General features: G+C 38.7%; 1 protein-coding gene across 1 annotated transcript in view; it reads right to left on the bottom strand.

Annotated features, from left to right (window-relative positions):
- PPIL2 (peptidylprolyl isomerase like 2) overlaps positions 1–17294 on the bottom strand; it is a 72477-nt gene that overhangs the window by 12604 nt on the left and 42579 nt on the right. The window contains exons 13-16 of the mRNA XM_040577752.1: positions 14146–14235; positions 12219–12252; positions 3339–3456; positions 651–707 (exon numbers count right to left, since the gene is read on the bottom strand). Of these exons, the coding sequence (XP_040433686.1) occupies positions 651–707; positions 3339–3456; positions 12219–12252; positions 14146–14235 (299 nt within the window). The remainder of the gene's footprint in view (positions 1–650; positions 708–3338; positions 3457–12218; positions 12253–14145; positions 14236–17294) is intronic.

Raw genomic sequence — 17294 nt, forward strand, 5'->3', positions numbered from 1 at the left:
TTTATCATGTGATGGCTTGACTGGAAAAGACTTCTTCACAAAGAATGAAGTTCCCTTGCTGTCTTGGCATTAGCAATATCTTTTATGTGTATGCGTCTACATATACACGCACACCCGTAGATTTTATACCAATACTGTCAGAAATAAAGGAAGCATAGAATGAAAAATAATAAAAAGAGTCAAGAGATGTAATGTATGCAGAAGCACTATGTTCTATGCCATGAGGAAGAGCAGCCCTGTCACGACTAATTTGCTGGCTGACAGCTCCTAAGAGGATGAAAGCAATGTTGAAGAGGTAATCTCTTGTGTCCCGACAATTAGCATGCACAAACACTAACATGGTTTGTTACTGGATGATGATTACTTTGTTCTTGACTCCCTGGACAACCACCCAACAAAGGGAAATAAGGCAATTTACAGTGATGGAAAGAGTTAAAAACAAAACCAAAACAAAACCAAAAAACCACAGCAGAATCTGATGACTGGCACTGAAGAGATGTTGGCCACCTACTCATTAAAAAGAGAACTGGATTATGAACTAGGAGGTTGCTCCAGCTCAATTTCAAAAATCAACAGCTTCTTCTCTCTAGGTTTTAGACACACTGGAGAGTACATGTGCTATACTGCTTTTCACAATAGCTTTCACATACCTTCCAAACACTGTATGCTTCTTGTCCAGATATGCACAAGACCGGAATGTGATAAAGCTGGAAGGAATAAAGACATAAGGGTAAGCATATTATCTCATTGAAACTCAGCAATAGCAAGCTATGCTTAAAACCAGAAGATGTATGTAACAGCCCTCTGCAAAGAGACAGATTTCTCTCTTTTCTGGAGTCCAGCTGGCCAAACACCCTTTAACTTCTCTGTTTTGTGGGTTTTGTCTTGGATTTGTGGAGTTTGGACCTCTCATTTTTATGCCTTACCAACATCCCCAATCAGTACTCCAAACATGGTGGTTTGTACCATGTCCAAAAATAATCAGAGCATCTGCCTTCTTGGCCAGGCAGGCTTTGGAAAGCTCACTGCAGGACAGTGATACATGGTTCTTGCTTGAGGAGGACATTTCTTGTGCATGACTGGGAGCTTGTATCCAGCAAATGCAGTTACATAACACAACAACCCTCTGCCAGTATAAACTTTTATCTTTTTGGGTATCTACTATTTGCATTTAATTTTTTTTTCCATTAAATTGAACCATCTATAACCCATCTCTCCTCTGGACAGAGCAAATTTGTGTTTTGGTACAAACATGGCAGAAGAACACTTGAAAGTGTCAGAAGCAATGAAAAGCTGTGTAACTTGGATTTTTAGATGTGTGTGTGTGTGTTATTTTTAAACTTAAACACAGAAACTGAAATAAAAAATCCAAAGTAATCTTTACTACTAAAGCTTTTCTCTAAAGCTTAATGCTTCTTTGGAAGACTTGGACTAGAAGCGTATGAGACAGAGGTTTCCACTCTGTGGTCTGCAGACCACGATGGCCCACGTTGGCTGGACATGCAGTACTGGCTCTCCTCCCTGTCTCCATCTGTTACACTACATTAGAGACGGCTAAAAATATATAAACATTCCAAAAGCACTTTTCCATATAAGCCACTGCCTCAGGAAGTTATATGATTGCAAATAGGAGGGGCTGCAATCTACCAGACGATCTATTAAAACGTAGCTTGCCCTAGGAAAGCTTTGAGACACTGTAAATGCAAACTCCCACACAGGGCGTACATTACAACTTAGCCTTGTGCATGGGTTCTTTGCACCACTTTATTCTTAGATATCCAAATATGTATAGGTGTATATCAGGTGGTCACTTAAGATAGTATATAGTAATAGATATAGACAGTAATAAAAAAAAATCTGAGCAGAGGCAAATATTCTGAGAAAGCTCCTCAACCATCACTGCAGTCAAAATAAAATTAAGGACAATGGAATAAATATAACTCAGGGTCATCTGGGGAGAGAAGTCCTGAGCATTACTTGAGCTTCTCTTTACACAGGGAACCCAGCTCACTCTGCATTGCAGTGACCACCACCTACGGGGAGAGCACCAGTTCCTAAGGTCACAACAGTTGCCCAAAGTCTCTAAACACTGCCTAGGAAGTTTTAAAAATACGGGCAGCTGGAGTCTCTCAAGGACTTCACGTGTAAAGGCATTTCATATTTCATTTGCAAATTTTAGGGAAGCATTTACAGCAGCAGATGATGTGACTCAATATGGCACATCACTCATGAACTGTCTGTGACTTGTTTCTTGAATTCCTCCCCACCCCCCTTTTAAAGCCTCTACTCTTCCCTAATTTAGCACCTGAGTGCTGGCAGTAACATTCAAATCCAAAATAAGCTCTACAGCAACTCAATCCTGCAAACTGCCCGACACGTGCTTAGCCTTAAGCACGTGAGTAAGCCTATTAAACACCTCGAGACAAGCACTTGTGTTTAATTAAATTTAACCACACTATTGCATAGCTTACCAGCCATAATAATACAAAGCATCATGAAGACCAACACCAAGAATCCCCTCCCTTGCTACACAGTCCCAATACATAGCATTGTACACACACACACACACACGCACGCAGAGTCTCCTGGGGTTCCCAATAAAGGTACAACTTTTTTCTTCGCAGTACCTAGATAGCAACCAAGACATAGTTGGCTCAAAGTGACACAGAGCATTTTCATAAGTCTGCTGGCAAACATCCGTATTTATGTTAGATATAAAGTAGGTTATTACAACTTTGATATTTTAAATTTCATTAGTTGTTCTTTCTCCTTCCTCACATCATTCTTTTTTTTCCACATTTTAGTCCTTATTCTGCTTTGTACACTGAAAACCAAGTTATTTTCTGTCTCAGGTTCTGCACTCTATCATGCTTGTATTCTATACATTTGTAGAAATCAGAAATGTTCTTATATATTTGAAAGCAGGCTACTGAAAAGAAGCAATGTTTCTAAGGAGTATGGTATGTATTTTATTTCATTAAGTCCTCAATAAAAGTTCAATATGGGACTAAATTTAAACAGAGTGGAGAGGTACAATGATTTCACAGGGATAAGAGTGGGGGTTACATGAGAAAAAATGGAAACTACAACCCATAAAATAGAAAAGGTAAATTAACGATACAATAAACCTACAAGTCTTCTCGACATGCCTCATGGTGCTCTTAGATTGGGTAACAGCAGCTGTAGCAACCCTGATTTCAATACGCAGCACTTGACAGAATATTTCACTTGACTGAGCTTTAAAGAGTAGCTCATAAAATGTCATTTATTTTCTTAACGGAGCAAGACACAATGTCTAGAGGGAAACAATAAAATACAAAGAGCAAGCGACTACTTACAACTGTGATTTGTTTGTGTTAGGTCCTGAATTGGCCATACTAAGAACACCACGTCCTGTATGGGATAAGTTGGGCTTGAATTCATCTTTAAAAGGTTTTCCCCAGTAAGATTCTCCACCTGAAAGAAGAAAAGATGATAGAAATGATTGCTTTCATTAATTTCCCATTGCATTCTATAGCAGACACTGACATTAAATTTAAGGTTTCTGGGACTTCTGATTGCTACGTATATAATGTATTCTTACCTCATCCCTATCACTAGGCTAGTATCTGAGCATGCCCTTGAAATCAGATATTTGTAACAGTCAATGCAATTCTGTGCCCCCACACCACTATCAACTGCAACAGATGAGACTGTTTATCAACAGCATTATATATTGTGTGCCAAAGAACTGTCAAGGATTTAATTTTTTACTGCTGGTCCACCACAATTTTTCTTTTTTGAGACATTAAATCTTTAAAAGTGGCTTCCTGACAAAACACAGAGCAAAGAATTACTAGTTTAATTGCACTCTGGATATAGCATTGCTTCCAAAAATAAAATATCAAGGAGATGAAATATGTTCACAGAATCCACAAAGAATAGGGACTATAAGCTCAAAAGCTTGTTCCTGGCCAACCAATGAAGAATGACAAAATATATTCCTCCAAAACTAAAAAACAAAACTTAGGTATTTTGGACTAGACACCTGGATGATGTAAACACGTAAATACAATGAAGTCAAAAGGATGACAAAACTTTGCACCAGTCACAGACCCAGCTCTCCAAGACTGATTTCTTTTCTGTGTCTGTGGATAGAAGGAGGGTCTGTGAGACCTCTCTTCCTGTCTGTCATTTTTACATTATTTATGACAGATCTGACATTTTCATTTGCACTTTCCTCCAGGATCATTCTTAATAAGAAAAATAAAGGCTGAAATGAGTCATAGTTTTACAGTCAAATCCATAATCTTGTTTGACAAACCATGAAAAATATTTCACCTTAGGGTAGTATTAAAAATAAAACGAACAAAACTATCCAGACAGGCAGCAAGACTCGTCCATCTGCAGAACTGGCTGGAGAATCCTCTAGAGTAACTGTATCACTTGCAAAGCAGGAGGTCAGTAAAGGATCTGCAATGCTCACCAGCTATTTGCATATGTAATACAGAAAAGCAATTTGATGATATAGCTGCACAGGCAAGCTGCAAATAAAGCTGAGAAGAGTAAAACTGGCTCCTACTGAAAATTGTATGCAGAAAATCACAAGTGTGCGTCAAATGAGAAAAGAGTTTCAGCTCATAGCATGAAAACAAAGAATCACAAGTGGACAGTTGCAAGTGCAAGAGGAACTCAGCGAGAAATTTTGGAAGAAACTGACCCACTTAAAAACCCAATTAATCATGTTCAAAAGACTTTATTAATAGAGTTGCATGTTGCCTGCTCTGCAACTTGACAAGAGGCAGCAAAAGGAGACAAACCCTGTAGGGGTTTTCTGTAATCAGAAGTAAAGAAGGAGTGATTACTTCAGCAAATCTTTGGCTATTAAATATTTTAAGATCAGCTAAATCACATCAGCTTGATTCTGTATGACAATCTCTTCCACTAGTGGGTGAAAGGGATATGGTACAGCTGCAGTCTGCTCCATTGCCTTGAAGATGAATCCAAACACCAGCTTCTCTAGCCAAATCCAAAGTGTTCAACCTATTACAAAATGTCTTACCAGAAGCCAAAAATATTCTTTGCTAATGAATCTCCTTGTGTGTTCCTGTTTGCTCCAAGAGGTTTACTTGTGTAGTGCCTGCTACCCGCCTTGTTCAGAAAAGCCACATTCTGGTAGGTTGTAAATAAACAAGTCGGGATCAGAATGCAGTGGGGCTCCAGGTGCTGCCTGAAACCAGAAACACACCTGCAGAGCCTGCAGGTCCCTGTCAGCACCACCACACTCCGTGCGCTGTTTCTCTCTTCCTGTTTGCCTTTCACAATTTCAGCCTTCCCTTTCAAGGCAGTTGGATGTGGACTGGAAGACATACTCCCTTCCCACCCCCATTGCTTTGGGCCCTGCACTCCTCTCCTCCACCCCAGACAGAACTCATGCACCTCAGTAACCAGCTGCAGTCACATTTCCCTTTGAGAAACACGTAATATTGCTTCAAAGATCTTTTGAAGGAACTTCTCATTATTGGCAAAGCAGATGCACTATCAGTCCTAACCCAGAGGACTGTTTGTTGCCTAGAAATTTTCAGATAACATGCAAACATAAGCATGGCCAATTGAGATGGTACGCAGCAGCAAGTGGCCAAACCCTCGAGTCTGCTACACCCTTAGCAGGCTTTCAGCAGATGCTCGAATTACAGCCTTGTCAAGCTGTTGAAAGAGGGTGGACTCACCCCTGCAGCCTTTGCTGTAAGAAAAATAATTCAAAAGGCAAGAGAAAAACAGCGAGTGACAGAGAGACTCTCTGGCACAACAAGCAACCAGACCCGAGCACTTGCAGACAGGAGCAAAGAGCCATCATCTTTAGGTTTTGGAAGAGTTATTTTTGTATGATTTCATTTCAGCTCATACACGGAGGGTCAGAATTAATCTCGTATATATGATGGCTAACTTTGGTTCACTCCAGTTCTCTTGGAAATAAGTGCTAACATTTTAATAGATAGTTACAGTGTTAGATCCAGTCCCTCCCTCCCTGTCTGCCATACAGCTGTTTCCAAGGCTAATTCTGTCTGCCCGAGAGCTGCAGGCGAGAGCAGAGAATGGCCTGTGCAGCATCCGCCTGAAAGGCCAGACGTCCTGGAAAGGACATAGCTGAAGTGCCTGCAGAGGCCTGGCAGCACGGGCTGGCGAGGGGAGGTGGAGACACGGCACAGACAGTGAGCCAGCAATACAGGAAAGATTTTTATTTATTTATTTATTTATTTATTTATTTTTAAAGAACGACAACAAAAAAGTGTTCCCTTTAAATTAAAAATAGCCAGAACGTGCTGTTTGTCAAACTCCTGCTAACCTCTGGAATCATTCCAAGCTTCAAGTATCTGCTTGAAGCGGGCCCAGACGCAGCAAGCTAGAAGATGGCGAGTTAAAAGCATATATATTTTTAATTACTGAAGACCAGAATCGCTTTCTCTCTGAAGATTAAGTACAAATTCCTCGTTAGTCTACTGGCATGGCAGCACTGTGCCTAATGCTCAGCCACTGGGGTCTGGAACAGGAACTTTAAACTCTTGCATTTTGCTTTCTACCGAAGAGCTCAGTGTAAACTTGGGAAAACAGCTCACAGGCTCCAAGCCTGCTACTAATAATTATGAGGCACTCTGAAGTATCTATCAGCTTTTACTGCATTTATTCTCAACACTGTTGGGAAGTGTGGATGTGCCATCTTCCTCACTGTCTGAATGCAGAGTGGATGTAGGCAGACATGCGAGGCGGTGGAACCACCGCACTGTCTAGCCTGAGCCCTCTCATGTTACGCTCCCTGCATATTCCATACAGAGTGGAGGCTCCTCCTTTATTCCCAAAATCTTCCTCTGAGAGAGAGCACGGATCACCACTGACTATATATGGAGTCACGATGATGCAAAAAACTCACCCCAAATCTGACTTACCAGCTTGTGGAAAAAGCCTATGGAAAACAAAAATCACGTCTGGGTGTTTGATTCACAGCAGGCACCACTGCCTGTCACTCACCTTCCTCTCAGTTTACTCCCAGATAAGATTATTTTCTGTCACAGTGGAACTGTGTGCCTACTGGACTTGAAATGTTTTTGAGATGCTATTACAAGAAGTGTTGTTAAATATTCCGGGGGCTTCTTTACTAAAATCAAAGGGATTTTGAATGGGAGCAGACACATACCACACAGGTTCTGCTTGCTGGACTGGGGATGTAGTGCAGAATGGAGAGGGATTGATAACTCTGTACATGTGGGTCCCTTGTTTACACAAAGCTGGAAATGGATTTGGGATTAGCTACCACAACAGACTAGCCTTCTTCTAACAGCAGCGTGTATCCTGCACTGTGATTGCACCCTGAAGCATGATTCAGCCTCACATCTGCAACTTGTGCTATAGTGAAAAGGTGAATAGATACCAACTGACACCTGAAGCAATCACACATTAGCAACTTTGAAGAAAAAAAACACACATTTTCAGATTGCATTTTGAAGTAAAAACACGTTTGGTAGTCCTTCTTCCTTCTAAAGACTTTTTTTTTTCCCAATAAGTAATTTTTTGGGGGTGAATTTACAGAAGTTGTACAACTTTCTTGCAAAGAGCTGAGAGATGCACCTAAAGCTTCAGAAATGTAACATTCCAAAAGCCAGGTGTGGGCTGGGAATAATCATTCATGACAGTTGTGATTTTAAATAAATCCTTCCTTTTTCTGGCATAAAAATTGCTAAGCAGTGGTAAGGAAGTGGGAGGGTTCTGATTCACAAAAATGATGGCTTACTTTCTGTAATTTTCTTCTTGTCATTTGGAACAACGAGGTACATAATAACATCTGACACTTCTATAGAGCTTTCCAAGTGAGATTCTTGAATCATTTTGCAAATATGAAAGCCTTAGCTCATCCAGTAAGTACTTCTCTCCTTTCAGATAAGAGGACACGGTACTTTTAACCCACATATCAGAGGCCGGATTTTCCGAGGGGCTGCAATCTGAAAGGAGTATATTGCTAGATAAAAAGGTCTTGCTCTTGCCCTTTCACCAAACTTCAATCCTGCAAGAAAAGAGGTTCTAAAACTGGCCGCATTTTAGGAGCTTTCCTTGCTAGGAAATCTCATTGCGGAACTGACCGAGTTTGTCCACAGTGCTCTGTCTCTCTGCTACTGAGGGTTCAGAGGAGGGGGGAAAAAAAGTGCTTTGCTTTATACCAACCAAAATGCAATGTCCACCTACCAGTGGTGCTTTATCTTGGACTTTTACAGATATTAGATGCCTCCTTTGTGCCTTCTTGCATTCAAAAACAGACAGAAGCACACTCAAACCAATTTATTATTCCAACACGATGCAAGCAAGAGTAGCTGAAAAATGCCTGTGCTGCTTTAAAAATGTAATGCCCTGCATATAGTTTTCCTTTTTCATACAAAGGGTTCAGGATATTAAACCTGTTTTTCCTACATGCAAATTTTCTTCTATTATTTGGAACACTGAAAATACAGAGCAGCTGTTCCACTTGCACTACCATGAGCTAGACAGAATTACTCACCATGTTCAACCACTTAGTTGTTATGAACAGCAGGAAAAGAGATACATCACAAATGTAAAATTCATTTTCAAATAATTAATCATTACAAAGAATGACCATGACTCAGCTTATTGCTCTGAATACTGCCTCTATGGGTGGTTATTTTGTTAAAGAAACGAAATAAGCTGCTGCAGCACAATAAGATTTCTCCCAGTAGTCTTATGAAACACGAAGTTGATAGCTGCAGAAAATTAGTTTGGCCCTCTAAATTGGTATCAAACCTACAGGACAGTATATCTAACTGCTTTGGCAATGCAGTTCTGCCAGCTAAGCTAAGCTAAAGCTCTATTTCCTCACTCTTTTCCTAGCGTGGTATCTCAATTTTTATATGCCATAATCCACGTTTCCACCTTCCTCCCATCCCAAGGGTAACTACTGAGTACTAGTAGCCAGTTGTCCTTCACACACCAGCTAGGTCTTAGTTACGACAGTAAAGAGACTGACAGACACATCACACTGCTGCATAAAAAAGCATAAAAGAAAAAAAAAAAGAAATAAGGTTCAGTGCTGCTTACAGACAGAACTGTTCAGCTGGAGGAGCTGTGGAAGCGGACAGTCAGTAACACCCCTACCAGGTGGGCATTTTACATCTCTGAAATGCTTCCAAATCTAGGTGAGCTGAGCACACAGTTGCCATCTGTGTATGTATGACATGTAACCTTCAGTCATGTACTGACTGTGCCCAAACCCACCCCAAAGCTGAGCAGTCCTGGGCTTAGTTAGTAATGGAGTGGGTGATCATCTAAGCATTTGGGTGTTGCAACCATAAACCTGACACCTGTTGCTGAACATGGGATGAATGTCAGATGACTGCAACCAAATGGTGGGGTGTTTTTTGAGTAAGTCTGTTCTAGCTCATGAGCTGATGACAAGGGCTAAGTAAATAAACATAACAAAACAAAAATATATACAGGCTTAATGCACCCTCCATGTATCAGTGTAGAAAAAGCGTTTTGTTTTTGTTTTTTATTTTAGCCAGTAAATTTCAGTTAGAGCAGAAAGAAACAAAGGACATTCCTTTTGTCTTAAGTCTTTTAAAGAGTCTATAAAAGGCTCCAACAGAAACCATTCTGGCAGTTTAAAATAGAGAAGTTTAAAGGGTAACCCTAAATAGTCTTCACTAATACCAGTTGAAACATCTGTGAAGAAAGCCCTGTTCTAGTCATATACTTCCCCGATATTACAGAAGTCAAGCTGTTTACTCTCCCAATAAACTTCTAAAGACCATTAAATCTCTATGGACTTCTTAGCTTTCAAAGATTCATCTTTTCACTGAGAAGTGGTGAGTCAAGGAAACACTAAAATTGCTTCTAGCTACCAGAAGAAATCAAAACGGGAATTTATATTACAAATAAAATAAAATGCAAAACTCAAGTGAAAAAGGTACAAATCACTGAAACCCAATGCTTTACTCCAAAACTTTCCTGACACAAGTTATTGTGATCGCATTAATGGACCAAAAGTCCATTACACAAATTAATGGACCAAAAGTTTTGCATTTTGGGAGCCTGGGAGAGCATCGCTGCGTTTGCCATGTTCCTACACTGCTACCTAGCCACACTTTCCTCCAGCTGCACTGCGAAGAGAATGAGAAGCCAGAAGGGCTTTGGTGGCTTGAAATACACGTGAAATGTCTGCCTTTTACAGAACTCTGAGAATAGCTACAGAGTAAAGCACATTCTTAAACTTATGGGAAATCTACCTGATCTCGTTGATCAGAGGTGCCACAAAGCTAAATGAAAGGTAAAACCACATCACACAGCTGGAGAAGTTACAATTAGATCCCAGCATCAAATATTGGCTAAATGATGCAAACACAATCTCTGTGAAGTTATGCTGGCTGGTAGATGCCTCACAGCCAAGTGTGCAGGATCTGTCAGGTAATCAGGAGCACAGACTACCTCCACTCTGTGAACTGTCTAAACTTAAGTATTAAACACACAGGCATGGGAGTTCAAGAGAAGTCCAGTAGTTTACCAAACTGTCATTTGCAATATTTTCTTGGGATGCTATTATTAGCACATTAGATAAGTGATTATTTTAAACTCAGCTATGTTCAAAACATTAAAACCATTTGGTGACCAGAATCTCTGAAAATCTGCAAGTGCCATACTTATCTGAGTGCAAACTGCCCATTTTATTGGAACTTTAACAGCCCTCACAGTTGCTTGCAAGATACCTTGTCTACAATAAATTCATATTTAATTAAGAATGACAAGGAGGAAAACAAGGTGGAAAAGACTAGACATCATTATGCTCTTTTTTTTTTTAAATAAAAGAATATACATACAAGTTTTTTCTCCAACGGTCTTATCTGCATTTTACTTCCTACTTCCTCTGTCAGCAGAGTCTTGACCTTCAATATAGCTGCACTGCCAGTCTTCTGCCAACTGCTAATTGTGCTGTCTTACACTACTTTTACAATTTGCATTTACAGAGACAAGAATGACACCAGCAAGTTCATTTTCATTTCACAGCGAGATCTGAACTCCACCCTACAAAAGCCTGAAAGTTGTCTGAGTCAACCCATTAAGTTTCTCCAGTCTCCTGACACCTCTTTCTCATTTTAAAAGACGTTCCTTATTATGTCTTTTGGGATTTGAACCAAAACTTTCCTTCTAACAAAATAAAATCATATTTCTTTTAACAGTCCACACATATACAGTAACAAGTCTTGTTAGCAGGCTTTTGCCATCAAAATCAGAACATTTAACCAGTCTGTCTTAGAGTATGCAACTGCTGAGGAACACGCCGAAGAAAAGGTGTTGGGCAACTCACGCTAACATTATTTACAAAGTAAGTAGTGCTAAAGTATTTAACAATTACAAAGGCATCTTTTTTGGATGATCTGTGAGCACACAGAGAAATACAGTGCTTGTGTATACAAGTGACGCATGTATGAACTGGAATAAAAATGCACAGAACTCCACAAGACCAGACAAGGAGCTGTGGAGGCTGGTGACACCTACAAGTGGGTAGATAAAAGGTACAAGTGGATAATGAGCAAATTTGCGGCACCAACTAGGAATATTACATGACATATCAAATGTGGTAGGAAATGCTCTGAGGATCCTTCAGCTGCTATGTCTCCTGACCATTTCTGATATGACTGTTTTGCATATCTCCAACACTTAGGGAGAAAGAACAGGCAGAAGAATTTAGTAACAGCAATACCTAAACATTAGAAAAAATAGAAGAATGGGCTTTACAAGACAACTAGCTGGGAGAACAGATGGTATCTGGCCATTCCCCAATTCAGAGGCAGGTCTCAAGTATTTCATTAACGCTGAATTTGAAAGTAACTTTGCATGAATGTGTTTCTTCCTTTGTTCTTTGCCCTGGAAGGCCAGCTGTAAAATCATTTTAATTTTCCTTTATTTATGTTCTGGAAGAAAAAAGAAGCAAAGACCCAACAAGAATTCTACATGGAAGAGTGCCCAAGTTTTACAATTAGAATATATGGGATGAAATTTTAAGCACAGTAAAGATGGTCATAAAAAATATAACTATAAAACCTGTACTTTAAAGCAGAAATACTCATGAAGTACCACAGATCATCATTTAGAGAATTTTAATCTACAAGTTATCTGGAAACAAATTTAACAACATCGCACATGAAGTGAAAACAGTTTACATAATGAAAACTCAATCTTACCTGTTCCTGTTCCAGTCGGATCACCTCCTTGGATCTGCAGAATTAAAATAAAATCAATAGGTTACACACATATCTGTGTGAAAGACATTAAATACAAGCCATAAAAGCCAATTCTACTCATTTTTCTTCCTTCTATACTATGTGATGTTGACAAGTTAGCAACAAGGAAACCATTACTACCTATTTGGAGTTTCTTTTATCAGCTGGCTGTCATCTCCTACATTACTTATCCAAGAGCAAAATGACAGTTTTGTAAAAATAATAGGTCTGTAGGGGCTAAATAAGAAAATAAACAGACTCAAATGGGTTAACCAGATCAGCCTTTCTATTATGTGTTAGGGTGAAACCTGCTTTTTAATTGATGATGCATTGCCTTTGGAACAGAAAAGGCTTTATATTTTGCTACCAATCCTCCACATGATGTGAAGGCAAAATGAGGGGATGTAGAATATTCTCTGTATTTGAATCCATGTTTCACAGTATCCTCCTCACTGTCTGCAGTGGGAAAAATCCCCATCTGAAACCAATCTTTTAGCAACAAAATTAATCACTTTATATATATATATGCGGGGTCTACAGAAATAATAATAATATTCCATAGCCTAGCGACAGTAGAGGGAGTGTGACATGACTAGCTACACAGTAATAGCACACAAGCACAATTTTAATGGTGAGGTAAACTATGAACTGAGATATATAGTGCTGCCAGAAGAAAAAAGCTTTTTTTTTTTTTTTTTTTTTTTTTAAGGATGGCAGGATGAAATCTAACATTCAGTGATGTCCTCTGAAAGACGTGCACTGCCTTCAGGATCAGGTTGCTAATTCTTTTGAAAGGAACTTACAGTACAGCTACAATATCCTAAGCTACCTGGACTGTACCTATGTAAATTAAAGGTCATATTTCTAGGCCTTCCGATGGACTGCAGTAGCAACAAGATGTCTCAAGGACTCGTAACATCTGGCAATTCTTGATATTAAACTAAAAATGCATTAGCAAATCTATTAACTAGGCATGGTGACTAGCCAAATCTAAGTTTCAGTCCTGAGAATTAAACCTTGGAATTCAAAACACTTTTTCAGACTATCATGTTATTAGATACATCTCTCCCAGAAAGATGTAAAGAAAGTAAACCATTGCTGAAGGATTATATCTTGATATCTTTATAAAAGCTTGATGTATGCTCAAGCATACAGTAGTATGTAAATACTTGCATACTCAAAGTTAAGCATATGATTAAAATGACCATCCAGTTTGAATCCAAACTGTTCATCATTGTAAGATGGAGCTTCACTTATATGAGAACATCTCTTGCTTCTTTCTACCAGCTGTGCTCAATAGCATACGAAGGCCAATGGTTTACAACTATATATGGAGCTCTCTAATACAAGCGGAAAGCTTAGGTCTTTGACTACTAAAGTCGGCTTTCTGTTTCAATAAGTGCTCTTTAACTCCTTCACATCCTGGAGCACTGTCAGGAAAAGATGATGGGACAGTATCCAAGCACCACAACCTGAAACAAAAATTCAGCTGCTTTCTGACGTTTCATCTGAATATGCTTTCAATGGGCCACACAATTACATATGCAAATTAGCATCTCCCCCTCCCTCCCCCCCCTTCTGTTCATTAACCAACCACCCACAGCTTAGGGAGGCTGATTGCCTCCTTGCCAAGGCAATGACTCCCAAAGGCTTTGTCTGCAATGCCAGTGAAAACACTGCTAAATGCAGTGATACTCTGTGACAGTATTAGTCAGAGACAGCAGTTAGTAAGACCAGTAAAGTACAAATTTAGTAAGTTAGGACAATCCTAGTTCTGAAGGTCTATTTTAACATACTTCTATTGCAAGTTGTCATGCACGGGAGAAACTAAATAAGTATTTTGAGGACATCATGCACGTGCATTACATGGGATTTGCTCAATACTCACTACAAAATTACGAATTGATCTGTGAAAAATTGTTCCATCATAATAGTTCTTCTTGCACAGTTTGATAAAGTTTTCACATGTTCGGGGTGTCTGAAAGACAAACAGAAGTTTTAATTAAGCAGTACCTTTAGACAATCAAATTGGTCATTACACTGTCTACAAGAGTTACTTTTCGACCATGAAGACCACTTGAAGAAACTTCAGCCATGAAGTTACCTCTTCAATTCTTGAAGAGGAATGAACCTCTGTTTACAGAAAAAAAAAAACAATATATGTTCTTTTAAAGTGTACTGGAGAGACACATGCTATGTTAAATGAATTAAACTCGGACCTTCCAATTAGCATGAAGAAGTGTTGAACATGAACTCAGACAACGTGGACTCCTGGTGGATATAATAATAGTGAAAGTAGGTAAACTCAGGCTTTCAGGTAACTTAGTTTCAAAAGTGTATCATAATTTTGTTCCAAATGGGCACCAAAAATTTCATTTCCTAGAGTAAGAAAGAACCTGACTTCTCTGCTTTACTATTTCAAAGTGAGCATATTGAAGCTAACTTGAAGAGAAGCATTTGATCCTCTTCACCACTTGGAACTGAAAACGGGACGGACTCCACAAGTCACTTTTTTGACAACTGGCCCAGTCACAGGAAAATAAATAATAATTTAAAAAAAGACAACCTTTTTTTCAAAAATCTGAAAAAAAAATGTTAAATACATTGCTACTTCTAATTTGCTTTTACAGTGTAAACTAAAGCTATTTATTTGAATTTATGAGGTAGGATATTCAAACGGTACCTTTTCAAAACCTTTACTGTCTACCTAGTTGTCTTCCCATAGTAATTCTACAGATACTCATCTCTACAATATTAAAATACCTTCACACGTACAAATAACATGTACAAAATATATGCACAGAAACAAAGTTTTCTGTACTTGGACATGTTTTCCAGCTCCACTATGGAGTATGTGCATAAATCTGTTCCAGCTTTACCAAAAAATCTCCAAACAACTAACAACTGAGTTGTTACAGACTTTGAAAATGCACTTCCTGTTATATGCACTTGCAAGCAAAGCCCCAGCATGAGTCATGACGTCTGTAAACAAATACATACAAGACTCCAAGCGTTTTTGTGAAAGAGACTGATTCATTTTGAATTGATAAGAGACTATTCTTGGTTATACCACTAGAACGGGAGCTGCAGAAAGAGAGAGTGAGACTGAGACTTGCAATTTGAAGTGGCTTAAAAACAACCAACCAAAAAAATAAAGCCCACGGATATATTTTTAAAAATAAGGCAAGCCCAATTACAGTAACTTAAGAGTGAAATAATCTTTTTTTTTAAAAAAAGAAAAAAAAACAGATCCATGCAATTATTCATACTGAACCATCCAGAAGTTCAATTTTCTGTAGTAATTTCTCATCTGAAACACAATCATTCTCACCACTGTTTAACACTGAAATGTCCCTTAATTATCCAAACAAACTTTACCCTCCTACATGGCATTTGAAATTCTTTTATAATGATTCCTTCCTAATTACTCTACAAAGATATAGATGACAGTTGTCAGCTACCATAACTGGGAAAATAAGTTCTAATGCAATCTTACACCAACTATAATCTCAGATTTCCTATATACTTCATTTCTCAGTTATAACGGTAATGGTTTATGGTAGAATGACACTAAGACATGTATTTTGGTAGCATCTGGAGGGCAACTTGTAAGTAGATATATTCCATAAAAACTGTTTCAAGCAATAGGAGAATTTCCTATTGTTTCAATGTTTATATTGCAAATTTGGAAACTTTTATTTGAACTGGACACATATCCATGAAAATAATCTTTGTACATAACCTTTCAAGTAAAATTAAATCCCTGAAGAATCATTTGTCAGTGTATGTTTCCCTTATAAGACCATATTGTAACAACCTTGATCCTACAGTAGTGCTATTAGTTAGCACTCATGAAAAATGTCAGTAAGGATAAAAATAAGATTAAAAATTTTCTTTATGAATCAGAAATAGAATCAGCAGCTTTTAGCCTAAGGCACTTTATCTCCTGAGAGCTAAACAATCTTTGCAGAGAGAGACATAGTTAATAAGTTCTCTGGGGGGAATACAGCAACCTGTAATTAATTTTTTAAGAAAAATGAAATCAGGCAAAAGACTAAGTCCCTTAGGGATATATACCAAACTGTTTTAAACTTGCATAAAGTTGATAACCCAATACAGTTTTCCTATTTATTTTCAATACATGATTTGTAAAATATACATCAAAAAAAATTGGCCTTAGTAATATGTTTTTCCATGCAGGACCTGTGCTGACCCTTCTTTCTAAATTGTTTTCTAGTATCTTTTCCCAGAAACAGGCTTTTCAAGTGCAACTGCAGAAATATTTTGTGTACATGCAATAATCATTTCACTGCAAGGTTTTCTTTAAATAATTGCCACCAAATTGGTTCCCATGGTCACCTCATGCATCATACAGATACGTTTGGCAGGTAAACAGTTCCTTAGCAACATTACCATTACCTTTTGTGGTGCTTTTTAGTAGAGACAAACATAAAGAGGTTTGCATTCAATCGGTAATAAACCCCCGTTTCAGTCATGCAGTTGATCTAGAATATCTGGCTCAGATTATCTGATTTATTCAAAGCAGTTAATGTTCTTGCCAAATCTCACACTGCCAAGCACATTTCAAGGACTGTTTTAAGCAGCATCCTGTCCAAAGCAGAAGGGCTTGAGGTTTCTGGGGAAAGTGTAGAACGAAGTTGGGTTCTGCACTGACCATGAAAACACAACCGTCTTTGAAGTCTTTGTTCCAACTACAAAGGCTGGTGAGAAATATATGTAAACAAACCTGACTTTGTTACGCGAGTGTAAGATCTTGCGGAAGATGTCAGACTCACAGTCTTGGAATGCAAACCTGTCTACTTTTTCAGAAACTTCCTCCACACCGCTTGCCTCACACCATTTCTGAAGAAGGAAGAGACGGTCAAGACACCTAGAAACGTGGTAAGTGCAGCAGACAATGCCACTTTTTTGTTGGCTCATTACTGACAATGGACTCCAGGCTCTCCTTTTACTTCTGGCTGTTCTTGTTTCAAATCAACAGCAACAGTTAGTTTCTCCCTCTGTTCTTTTTACATT

Source organism: Cygnus olor, chromosome 17, assembly GCF_009769625.2.
Source record: "Cygnus olor isolate bCygOlo1 chromosome 17, bCygOlo1.pri.v2, whole genome shotgun sequence".
NCBI lineage: Eukaryota > Metazoa > Chordata > Aves > Anseriformes > Anatidae > Cygnus > Cygnus olor.